The 12,860-nt window shown below is 40.2% G+C and overlaps 1 protein-coding gene across 1 annotated transcript; it reads right to left on the bottom strand.

The window, feature by feature from the left end:
• Positions 1-4,107: 4,107 nt before the first annotated feature.
• zdhhc20b (zDHHC palmitoyltransferase 20b) lies at positions 4,108-11,839 on the bottom strand (the record flags this gene model as incomplete). Its single annotated transcript, XM_083901276.1, has 12 exons — positions 4,108-4,151; positions 4,302-4,414; positions 4,533-4,622; positions 4,855-4,981; positions 5,152-5,284; positions 8,224-8,344; positions 8,558-8,590; positions 8,712-8,781; positions 8,899-9,019; positions 9,138-9,232; positions 9,577-9,603; positions 11,722-11,839. 12 exons carry the CDS (start codon positions 11,837-11,839, stop codon positions 4,108-4,110), a joined length of 1,092 nt encoding a protein of 363 aa, XP_083757402.1.
• Positions 11,840-12,860: the final 1,021 nt, after the last annotated feature.

The raw sequence follows: 12,860 nt of genomic DNA, 5'->3' as shown, positions 1-12,860 counted from the left end.
TATATATTATCGCAATTTTGAAAAATTAAATGTCAGTGTGGAATGCAGGATAATTAAATTTGACAAGACATCTGTAGACTACTGGATTTTGGGGGATTTGGTTGCTATTTAGGTCAAGATTTGTACGGGTGAGGTTTTGACAAGCAACTGAAAATATTGTGATACTGTGATTCTTTGAAGCATGGTGAGGCTTTAAAAAAAAAGGCTGACCATATATAACATTATTTTGAACCATGTAAAATACCAGGTTGAAATCCAGGACTAACCTCATTCCTCATCTTAATGTCCCAATCACCTGTGGAGCACCCCAAGGCCCAGTTGTAGGGTCCTTTCAATTTGACTTTTATGCAGCTCGATCTTCTGTTAAGACATTTCGTGATTCCACTGCTAATGACATGGGGAATTGCATCTACATTCCATCATTCCTTTGTGTTCAGAGAGTGAAATGCTGAGTGCCAAAATTAATACACAAACCGTCTTCAGCAGAATACCTTCATACTTCCTGTTAAACTCCTCTGTTGAGTCCTTCCTCTCACATTTCTTGAACTGTTTTTTTCCCCTTCCTCTGCAAAGCAGCATTGCACACCTTAATAACAAAATATAAGAAAATTGGGTGTTATTCAACACATTGTTACCACTGCAATAACCTCAAGATGTTTGCAACTCACCACATCTGGATGGCAGCCAGTCCACTTTGTTTCAAATGCACGTGACGCAAAACACAGCAGCCACAAAGCAATAAACCATTAACAAAAGAAACTATAAAAAACTAAAATCTATTGTATTTTATCAGTACCATTCATAATTAAAACTTGGGGCAGCAATATTAGGCTGGCGGTTTAAAAAAACATTTATTGTTAATTTCACTTTACTGGTGTAGAGGCATGTACTTCATTCACAAAATATGAACAGTCAAAATTAATCAGACAAGAAAAATATATGTAGTATTTTCCTTACATTATCAATATATATATATACACATTGTAAAAGAGGACATTGAAATGAAAAAAAAAACAAAAAAAAGTGGCAAAATAAGCACGTTACTATCAGCTACATCTGCACACTTTACAATTCAGATGTGTTTGAAATCAGACTGACATTTTCATATCCTTGTTATGGCTTAATTTACTAAGTTAAACAGACCGGGGTAAAGCTAAATTAAACCATGACACACCTGGTTATAGATGGAACCCCCCTCCCCAGTCTGTTTTACCACCATAATCCCTGTTACCATGTTAAAACATGTTTTTGAAAGAGGTTGCCATGCTTTTAGAGCATTAGTCAGACAGTTGTGTATGTACAGAGAAGTAAAAATCGAATGGCCGCACAGAAGCGATTCTCTCAAGACGACATATTACAAAAAAAAAAAAAAACTCAATAAGCGTTACAAAACACACACACACACACACACTCTTGAGTCTCAAGGCCAAACAGCCCAGAGGCAATTTGTAAAAGAAGACGTCAGGTCCAATGTTTCAGAATCAGAGGTTGTAGGTAATGAGGAAATAACCAGGCTCCTTATACGTGATACTGATTTTTTTTTTTAGTTGTTGTTGTAATTTTCTTTCACTAAACATTGAAATGTGAGGATTAGAAGATGAACACATGATCAAGGATCACAACAGGCAGCAATTTGGTCTGCTAATCTGAGATCAAATCACAGTGCGTACGACACCGCGTTGTGTACGTTGTACAACGTGAACAAATATCCTCCAATCACATGTTTGTAAAGAGTAGTTATAAATACACTTGGGCTCAAAAGGACAAACATGATTGGAGGGATAAAATGTAAACATAAAGTCCAAAGAGGCGGGCTGTTCTTTAAACACTTCCATCGCCGTTGTCCCGTCTGTGGTACAATCAGCACTATTAACGATAACAATTACTAAGAAATACACTGTACAACACCACAAACTCACTCTATATCATAGAAACAGTTGTAAACTTGTACATCACCAGAGTGACAGATTGGGTGGAGTTGGAGGGACGCTCCTCCAGCAGCGGACAGGGATGTGATGACACACACACACAATAACATATATTCACTGCAATGTGACTTTTTGAAAAGTTGCATATAAATGACATAAATTCCTTGGTAATGGCTGTAGCTCATTCGATTTGGTTGGTTGAGAAAATGTCCATTCGTTCACGGATAATTCACGCACGGTGTAATGTGAAATGCAGTCCAATTGTTTTTCGGATACCTCGATAAATTTGGCTGAGTTTACATCGCATCGACGTCCAACACTGACATGAAACAATTCACTGTTAAATCTCACTGAAACCAACACTGAGCACATTCTGTGGGTGACACCTGTCTTACAGCAGGTCAAGCGGGTTCAATTCACCTTCATTTTTCAAATAAAAACATAGACAAAGTCATCACAGGAAAATGACCAATAACACATGATGAAAACATTTTCGCATTCACGGAAACTGCACCAGCAAATTAGACTGAAAGTGAACTGAGCCCCGGAACACACAACACTTCAGTCTGAATGAGGGTGAAGAACAGCGTTGTCGCCATCTGCCAGCCAGCACTGGTATTGCAAGGGTATCATGACACAAACCACAGGCAGGGACGGGGACAGATGAAACTTCAGTGACAAATAATGTGCTACAACTACTGGTAAATAGAATTTGGTATTTGGTGACATCGGCCAGTGTGGATTAGATAAAGCTTGGATGCTGTAAACACTTCAAGGGTCAGAGGTCCTGACAGGTCAGCCCTTATTTGGCAACGAGTGTTGGTGTCTTGGTAAAGGTTGAAGCTCTGAGTTCTAGAGAGGACAGCATGTAGATATTATATGGGCTAAGTGTCTGATGACGTAGTTACCTATGAAAAGAGGACGTGAAGGTGTTGAACGGCATTGCACTGTCATGAAATGTACCTCCCGGGTTACGTTTTCCGTACATAAGCAGCATGTTGTCACGAGGCGGCCATCGAAATTATACAGCTGATTCTTTTAGTTTCTGTTAAGAAGTGAACACTTGACACAGTTATACACACACCATAAATCACATAATCATTCATCTGTTTTACCTGGGATGCTTTTTGGACATGATTTAAAAAAAAAAAAAAAAAGAGAAAGAAGCAGTATGTATTTTGATGGATACTGATAATCTACAAAGTGCAAATGCGCCATCTTGCGATTCTGATGTCCAACAAACCATCCAAACCCAGCTATACGGTCTTTCCGGTTGTGCACTGGTTCATACGCGGTACAGTCCACTGTGACACACAGTCCAGGTTTTAGAGGAAGAACATCCATTTCGCTCCAACATTTTTCAGCTTAAAATAAAAAAATCAAGACAAAAATGAATCCATGTACTGCTTTAAAAAAAAAAAAAGAAGAAGAAAGAAACGAAAGAAAACCATTCAAAGCAAACACACTGCTCCAGCTTGTCCATCACTCTTCACTGCAGTTTTGTGCCTTTATCTTTTGGTGCATCCGAGACACTTTTGGCACAAAAAAAGGTTTTGTCGTCATGATACCAAAAGTAGCACTTGTTTCCTCCGGGATTCTTAACTTTAATGCTTCAGCAAAGAAACAGCCGAGTGTGCGTCATTTAGTATGTGTGCATGTGTGTTGGTGTTAGAAGGGAAGGAAAAAATGCCAATGCATGACTGTGTTGTGATGGCCAAAAACGTATGCATTTTCTACCGTTGCACTGTATGAGTCTGTGGGAACGAGGCTGCACTGGGAGACGGTTGTCATGGTGACAAACTAAACTGCTGAGTTGCTTAAGGCATCGTTTCAGATGATTGAGAGGATATTCTCCTGTGGTGGAGGCAGAAAGAGGGAACAAAACAAAAGACTGTTAGATACACAATTACTCGATTGCTAAATTAATCTATCTTGATAATCGATTCATCGGTTTGAAACTTTTCTGATTGTTTCAGCTTCTTAAATGTGAATATTTTCTGGTTTCCATCATTTTTCAACATTTTATGACATTTTATGGACCAAACGATGGCTCGATTAATCGAGAAAATAATTGACAAATGAATCGATTATGGAAATACACTGAACATTTACATCAACACAAGTCAGAGCTGTCTACAAACCTACAAAAACACCAAGTGCTTCACTGAAGTTTACCTGGTTAGGACTCGCTCTCCATGGAAACTGTAATGGTTTCACTTTCATCTATGAAGGTAAAGAAAAAAGGAGATCAGGCAACTGTGAGGCCACAATAATTCAAATGTACTTGTTTATGTTTCTGCAAATAAAAAAAAAAGGTTATTAAAGAGTACAGATTCTGTCCATGAAATAAAAGAATCCCTGGTGGAGGCTCACCTGCTTTGAGCACATTGTTACCCAGATGGTCTCTGATGTTGTTGTCATGCTGGTTGTTACAGAGGAGGCGATTCTGTGAGTCGTTAAGTGGACTCACGACGACGTCTGCAGCACTGCAAACGAAACCCCAAGAAATTACAGAAGTGAGTGTTTACAGTTCCTTAAAATCATAAACAGAAGCTTGAAGAAAATACATTTAAAAAAATCCTTTCTCACAACAAGTCTGATCACCTTTTATTGGGCTCTGGTTGCAGGGTCACTGTGGCCTGCTCTGGATCAGCACTAACGAGCCGTGTGGGGAATATCAAACCATCTCCTTGGCTGTTGTAAACAGAGAGGAAAGTCAATATTAGGTGTGGTCAAAATGCAGGGCAGCAAACTGCATCAGGTTTCCACAGAAGCTGAAACCAAAGATAAAGCGATATATGAAAGGAGGAAATAGCTTTTTCATAAAACTCCTGAACCAGAAAAACATCAGATAGCTAGAATAAACATACAGGAACAAAGCAATCCTAAAAGAGAAATCGAGTATTGATAAATGTGTATTCTTTACCTGGTGAAAACAGGTAGCAGCCAGTACTTCTTCTGGTCTCCAAAGACTTGTGCAATATTCTTCCGGAAACCCAGAGAGAAGCCGTTCTTATCAGAGCCCGTCCTGAAGACTGGAGCTCTGAAGGCCTCTGGAGACAGAGAGGGGACAAAAAAAAGACAGAGATGAGGAAACAAACAACTAAAACATGAATAATCTGCAAACATTAAGCTGTTTACAACCTGTGTTACATTGTGTGTTGATGCTGGATGCAGAAAATGTGTTCACATTTCTATGTGTGCGTGTGTGTGAATACGTTACCTATAGTGGACCTGTTCTTCCCAACAAGCCACAGATGGTAGCTGAAGAGGGACAGAATACTGATGCAGAACATGGCCGCCACGAAAAAAAGAAACAAGACATGGAATTTGGCGTGAGTGTCTGGCAGCTCGTTCTGGAAGAAGAGAAGAGCAAGAGAATTGTCAGCGACAGATCCACATTGGAGATATTTAAGAGAGAGAGTACAAAAAAACCTGAAAAAAAAGAAAGAAAAAGAAGGCGACCAGTGGATTAGATGAATGAAGGAGTGTCATGCGGTCATGGAATTCGGGATTCTGAGGATGACTGGGTTACCTTTGGACAGTTCTCTGCCGATTTCCTCCGGCAAAGCTTTAGTACAAAAAGAAACGAGACCGGTTAGCAACACCAGGAGAGAAGAATTAGGAGGGGAGAGAGCACATTTAAGCTGCTTTCAGACATGCAATGAACTCCAGATATTCTCCAGTAATTGTGCAAATGTCCACCGTTTGTCATTCCGGAGATTCTCCTGCCAGCTCCCTGGTATAATATCCTGTCATGTCCGAGTAAGTAAAACTGCAGCAGGGGAGAATCCACAGTGAGTTGCAGTGCGAGTGTCCTGCTTCATGCACGATCAGGTCAGGAGGAAACCGCTCACTTAAATCTTCTAGGGTCATCTTTTAATCTGTCGGACATAATACAGGTTTATGTGCCCACACAGCCTCTGCGATCTCAGGACAGCGGCCGTCTGCTTGTCCCAGTAGTCGGATAGAAAAAGTTTGGCGAGCGTGCCTGTTCTTTCCGTGCACCCACGTTGTGGAACAGTCTTCCTGTTGACGTCAGGCAGACCAGCTCTACTGAGGGTTTTTAAATCTAAGCTGAAGACGCACTTGTTGACTGTGGTGCACCAGTATTAAACGGTTTGTTTTGTACTTTCTGATGTTGTTTTAGTGCGTCTGTAATATTTCAGTGTGTGTAAGTTTATTAACGCTGTATATTGTTATTGTATTCTTATCTTTTTTTTTTTTCTGCACTGTGTATATTTGTATTTATTTACTGTAAAGCACTTAGATAGAAAGCGCTATACAGATAAACATACTATTATTATGCTCTTTAGTCGTGAGTTGTAGGCAACTGGACTTTTTAACTCAAACAGCCTAGAGCTAACTATAGAAGATGATGATGGCCTGGATGAAGTACCACCTGAGAAAATATTGAGCTCTCAAAGTACCACCATTATCATTAATGTTAAAATACAGTGGTGTAAATGGTTTGAGCAAAGTCAGCTGCAGACTTTTCACAGGAGGCAGATTTATTCCCATGAAGATAATTTGCTCTCTCATCATCCTCCTCTTCCTCACATATACTCCACACACTGGTGTAGTGAAATTAGATGATGGAGCAAGAGATAAGGTAACTATAATTATTATTGCTTGTTTATTGTAGACAAAGGGGTGTGAAAGCACGACCTGGAGGGGCAGACCCCTTCCCAGTCAAAGACATCTGAAAGGGATGTTCCCCAAGTATAAATGTTGAGGGCTCACTAAGCTCCGGGTCTTTCTCCAGCTAGTCTCTATTTCATTCTTCACCAGCAGCAGATTTCCACAACAGCCCAATCCCAGTTTGAGGACTGCTGTTGTTAACACATCTCATCCAGACAATATCCCGCTGCGTTTGTCAGACATGAATAGCAAAACCTGTCTGGACCCAGATCTCTGGCAGTTATCTGGAGTTCATCTGAAAACAGCTTTCGAAATCAGACGGCAAATTGAAGTAATGGCCAAGATAGATGACAGCGAGAGGAAAGTAGAGGGGGAAAAAAAGTTAGTGAATGTTCCAAAATGTGGTAACAAAAAGGGAAAAGATCAGAGGAAACTGAAGCAGCTGCAAAAAGTGAAAAAAGAAGAAAAGAAAAGAAAAAAAAGACAGGAGGGGTTTGAACGAGTGGTGTGACCGATGGTCGTGAAAAGTGGAGAGGCTGACAATGACAAGAACAATGACCCAGTGTTCAACAACTAGGGATAACAGAAGGGGAAACAGAGATGGGTCAGAGAGTGAAGGGCAGGAGAGGACAGAGAAAACAAGAGTGGCAGCACAGCTCAGCACCAAGCACAACCCACTCAGAGGATGCTCAACCTGGCTTTCACATGGCAGCCGCATCTTCCTCCCCTGTCACACCACCCACCCACATTCACATTAGGGTTAGGCACCAATACGGCACGAGTTCCCCTGCAATCGACATCAACGCCTCATTTAGGTTATCCATGAGCCATCTTTTTTAAAATGGGCAGCAGCTCGTTCTCTTTGCGCCTCAACAGAATCACAGCAGTAAGTGTTTGCTGTCCGCTAGATCAAAGATCTCTACTGCCACTATTTGGTAGCGGACAGGAGTCACAGATGGAAGGCGGTGACTCAGTAACACCACATGCACCTTTGTTTGATCTGAATTCAGCTCAATGGACCGTGGAAGGTAACACAAACAAAACCTGTTAAGCGTATTTGAGGTGAAATTCTGCTCCCACCAGGTGTAAAAACTAGTGCTGCGCAAAAGGTTAACGCGTGTTAATGCATGCCACGTTTCCATGACGACTGACCCGAAACAGACGCGCATGACTTCATGTTTACGTGCCACAACACCGGAGTCCAGGCACCGCTTACCAGTTAGCTCCGTTAGCTGCAATAGCCCCTTTTAGCGCTATTAGCACGTGCATCTTTTTCCGGTCAGTCGTCATGGAAACTCGCCGTGCGTTAACGCTGACGCGTTAAACACGTTTGACAGCACTAGTAAAAACAGATCAAAACCAGGAAAAACAAAATTGGTCTGACACAAAATGAGTGTGTCAAATGTAAAATTCAGTTTTAAATGAATGCAATTGGGTAAGCTTTAATTATGTGATCTTTTCTAGCTACCCATTTGAAATGTTAATATATTCACTCTCACATTTGCCTTAAAAAATAAAACATTACTTTTTTAAGTTTCCCAGTTTGGCAAGAGTATCCGAAAATGTAGCAAGGGACCCAACCCTAATCACATCCACATGCTGAGTGACTGCAAAGCGACGAGTTCATGTGTGTGCAATGCGATGTATAACTCACTGTCCAGAACTTTATGAAATACTGAAGCACGGTGGCTGCAATGAACAAACAGTACACCAGTGAGTAGGCCAGGAAGAGGATGAAGAACTTGTAGTTGGAGAATCCCACACAGTTGTTCACCCTGGAGGTAAATAAGACAAAGACACACATTACCACCACCTCCGAGTCAAAATCGATTCGAAAAAGGTGCAACTGGCAACACTGCATTATTTCAGCGCAAAAACACCCCAGGCTACATTAAACCTGCACTAAGCAGCAAGAAAGCATTAAAAATAAGAGGAGAAATTAGTAATAAATAATAATAATAATAATAACAATAACAATTCTTCCATACCAAGGACAATGGTGGTCCATCTTTAACACGCACCTGCAATACACAAGAAGAGATTGAAAAAAACCGTGACGAAGAAGGGTGAAAGGAAAACAGGAACCTTATTTGGTTTCTATCAAGAGGGAAAAAAAATGTTTGTATTCAGTGAGTGTCTTACATGTCACATGCTGAGCAGTGATGACATCTGTCTGGCTTGATAACTTGACAACGGTCACAGTAACGGATTGCTGCCCATGGTAACACAACAGCATGTCATTAATAGTGGACATTTTGACAAAAAAAAAACAAAAAAACAAATCCATTCTCACTCACACATTCATGTTAGGAGACATGATGAGACGTACCTCCGGCGCCTGTGCGTGTATACAGAGGCAGACTGGTGGCAACTCTCCACAGGATCTCCTGCTGAGATTCGGGCCTTTCTTCCTTCTCATAACGCTCCTTCTCAGCCTTGGGCAAGCAAAACTGGAGCGACAGAATTCCATATCAATGAAAGCATTCATCATAGTGACTTCATAGCAAAAAGAGGGCTTACAGGGGTACAGACACAGTGGGCTCGTTTTGGATAACTGGGTTATTCTACCTCTTTGGAAGGGTTGTCAGGCTTAGTGAAGATGGTCTTCCAGTAAGACCAGACAAACATGATGAAAAAGAGGTGAAAGAAGATCAGGTAGACAACTGGAGGGGAACAAAAACTAAGCATTAGGGTCAACAACACACATAGGCTAATAATAAGTACAGTGACATTAAATACAAGCAAACAGTAAAAGCTGATAAAAGGAAAAAAACAAATGCTGCTACTCGGGGTGTGGACTAAAAGAAGAAAAGCTAACAATGACATTTACTTAATGGGCGAGGAAGCTGAAAGAGGAGATACGGTTCTGCTGAAAACCAAACAGATTAGTACTTTTTTGATGTACAGTTTAGTCTTTCTCTGAAGCAAACAGATTAAAGCCAAGTAATTTAGCTCTGCCATTCACACCATATTAAATAAACAGGGGTTTTCCCCCCAGCACACTTACTCTGCTCTCCTATACTCAGGATGGTGACTGTAAGAGAAAACAGAGAAGATAAAAATGTCAAAATGTTAACTCAACAGTATCGGTTACTATGGCATGAAGTCTTTTTTGTAATTCCTCCATTTTGTTTCACAACGATTTAAATCTTTGCAGCTGATTTCCACTGTATCTGAGCAATGTTTCGCAGAGCAGTGGTTAACAAAGGTAGACCGATGAATCAATACACACTTTTTGTTCTCAGAATCTTGATAAATGTTGTCACTAAAGTCACATTTATTTTTAGACTTTAGACCAGTTTCAGTTTCATTTCAAGATGATTAAAACAGAATGTAGATTGGAGAGACAGACCACCAGATGGAGTAAATAAAAGATATGGGCATATTGGCAGAACTTTTGAGGTTTTACATGATTAAAAAGGATAGGGTATGTTCTTTGCCATTTTCTGATACAATTAGATTTGACTTTACTGATCAACTTGACTCTAGCGGATTTGAATTTCATCCATGTTATGTTTGGTTGAGGGACACAATCTTGGAAGCAAGCAGGATCCATCGAGTGATTGATTACTCATTTGGCTAGTAAATACCAGAAATTGTTTAAGAATGTTGGTTGGTGTTTCCCAAACCTTGAAATTATGTTTCTACATGTCTTGTTTTGTCCACAAACTAAACATTTTTCCTTGTAAAACCCTATAAACTTTGCAGGTGACAGTCAAACGCCTCCAAAGCATAACAGAGTCAGAGGATCCCTTCATTGTGGGGGGGATGAAGCCTTTTCTTTTGTACTATTCTTTTGGTTGGTGCCAAACATGCATTGGTCGAGTACGTGGTGAAGGATTTTCCACATCTCTGCCTGTGGTTTGCATTCCTGAACTCTTAAAATGGTAATGGTCTGTATTTATGTAGCGCTCTTTTCGTCCAGATGACCACTCAAAGCTGCTTTACACTTCAGTTACAGAGCAGGGACTCGAACCCGCAACATTCAAGTTGAAAGACAACCAAGCTACTGATTTTATCTTTGTAATGAGGACTCACTGATCACTCCCACGTGTGTCTACAATTTGAATTAATCTGACATCTAACATCTTTTCCATAGATCTCATGTCACCTCATTTTAACTGTGACTGCAGCTCCTGCAAACTCAACCTCAACAATGAACAATGACTGCTCTTTCAAAGTGTTTTGACATTTCCTCCTGTCATTTGCAAAGAGAATCGGAATCATGTGGGCTAAATCAGTATTTTCCTGCATTTAATTACGTGCATGAAGTGTAGATGTCGACTTATGTGGGTTCTTCTGGGCCGATGCCAATCTTTGGAAATCTGCTGAGCCATTTTTTTGGGCAAAGTTTGTCCCCCATTATATACATATAGATTATATACACATTCATTCTGATTTTAACATTTTTGTACTTAATGTTGACTTATTTGTCTGGCTTTTTATCGCCCTTAGTTGTGTCGTTTTTATGTGCAAGTACAAAAACAATGTTTCCCCACAATTTAATCAGAAATCTATTTTAGACTGTCATCACTCAAATAATTAATTGGTTAATTGTTTGAACACAAAATGTATTTATATTTTCCTTCACTGTGTCATCACTTTGCTTATCTGTTTACAGCATTTCTCTTTTCAAACCAAACCCCGTCCACTTTCTTTGACATTTAAAACCTATTATGCCAAAACACTAACACTTCTCAGCAAATCGGTTCTTCCTAAAGCTCCAACACTTTACCTTAGTCGAGCCTTTTATCGGCAGTGTAGTTAAAAAATAAATGTTATCTTTGCCTTTACTAAGTGTTGTCCAGGTGGAGTCACAGCCACTCATTCGGTGGCAGCTCCACACACACACACACACGAAAAGAGAATCCCAGATATCAGATATAAGACGGGCAGCAACAGACACATTTCCACATTAAATAAATAAAACAAAAAACAAAGTGAAGCTCTGGCAGCTGACAGATAACCAGCTGTTATCTAAATGTGGACGGTTTTGTCAACACCGTTGTCGGAGCTGCAGTCCATTTACTTCCTGCTGCCCAGCAGCGGCAGTATGTATGTTAGTGTGGAAGACTGGGGGCACAATGAAAACACAAGCGGCTCAAACACGGGCTGCGCGGCGGCGAGAAGCGGCGGCAGAGCGGCTACTTACAGACACAAAGCTCCACCACGTACGCGTAGTACGACCAGCACACGACCAGGGCGATAAAAATCACAGGTATCCATGCTAAGCCCCGTTGACAGCATCTCAGTACGTGCGTGGGCGCCATCTTTCTCCCTCTACTGGGGGAAAAGGGAGTGTCGCTGTGTGACGTCACACGAGGAAACAGACGGGGTTAGTTGATACGTTTACGTGAAGTCTACAAATCTTTACAGCAAAACTCTTTGTTCCATCGTCCACCGGGAAATAACCTTTGACAATTACAAATGCAAACATTGCAATTCAGAATCACAATGGCAGTCCAGTTAGAGATGTAATCAATGACAATGATTCCAACAAAAAAACTAACATTTGGTACACTGTAAGTGGTACATGTATATTACAGTTTCTGTGTGAGATTTTGTTATCTAATGGTGAGACTGCAGATTGTATCAAATAGACAACTCCTCTGCTCACCCCTCCCCTTCCCAAGCGTGTTGTAGTTTTTTTCCTCACTTGTGTAAGCTTACAGTTCAAAAACAGGATGATGGAATATTGTGGTCCTTACTTACAACACATTTCATACACATAGCCAGACTACATACCTTTATTTTCTGCATGTTTCTCTTCCGATTCTTAATCCTAAATTGAATCAAAAAATACAAAACAAATACTTAAAAAAAATAAGCTGAGGCCAGAATAGTATGTGGTTAAAATAGATTTGGTTCATTTCAGTTTTGACCGACATCTCCAATTTGATATATCTCTCATGAAAATCCATTTGAAAAATCCAAAGATATCTATAACTTGAAAATTAATACCTAGATTAATTATAGCTGTCCATAATTCCAATTAAGATAACTACACTATCCCAGTTCAATATACTAATGACATCATGTTGAGCTTCTCATAAGAAGTAGAGGACATTGTTGTCATTAATGTGTCATACAATCATTTCCAATGTTATATTAAAGAAACTTGTACTGTGTTCGATTTTTCAATGTTGAACTGCAAGAAAGAGAGTGGAAAACCCTTGTAAAACCTTTCCTTGGTTGGTTGGTTTTGGCTGATTTTGAACTGTGGCCTTCCATCAGAAGATGCAGGGTAATTCAAATAGAAGTGGACACAAAGTGAGGACAGATATTTTCAAG

The sequence above is a fragment of the Microchirus variegatus genome (assembly GCF_963457635.1).
Source record: "Microchirus variegatus genome assembly, chromosome: 15".
NCBI lineage: Eukaryota > Metazoa > Chordata > Actinopteri > Pleuronectiformes > Soleidae > Microchirus > Microchirus variegatus.
This window is presented reverse-complemented; position numbering and strand designations above follow the sequence as displayed.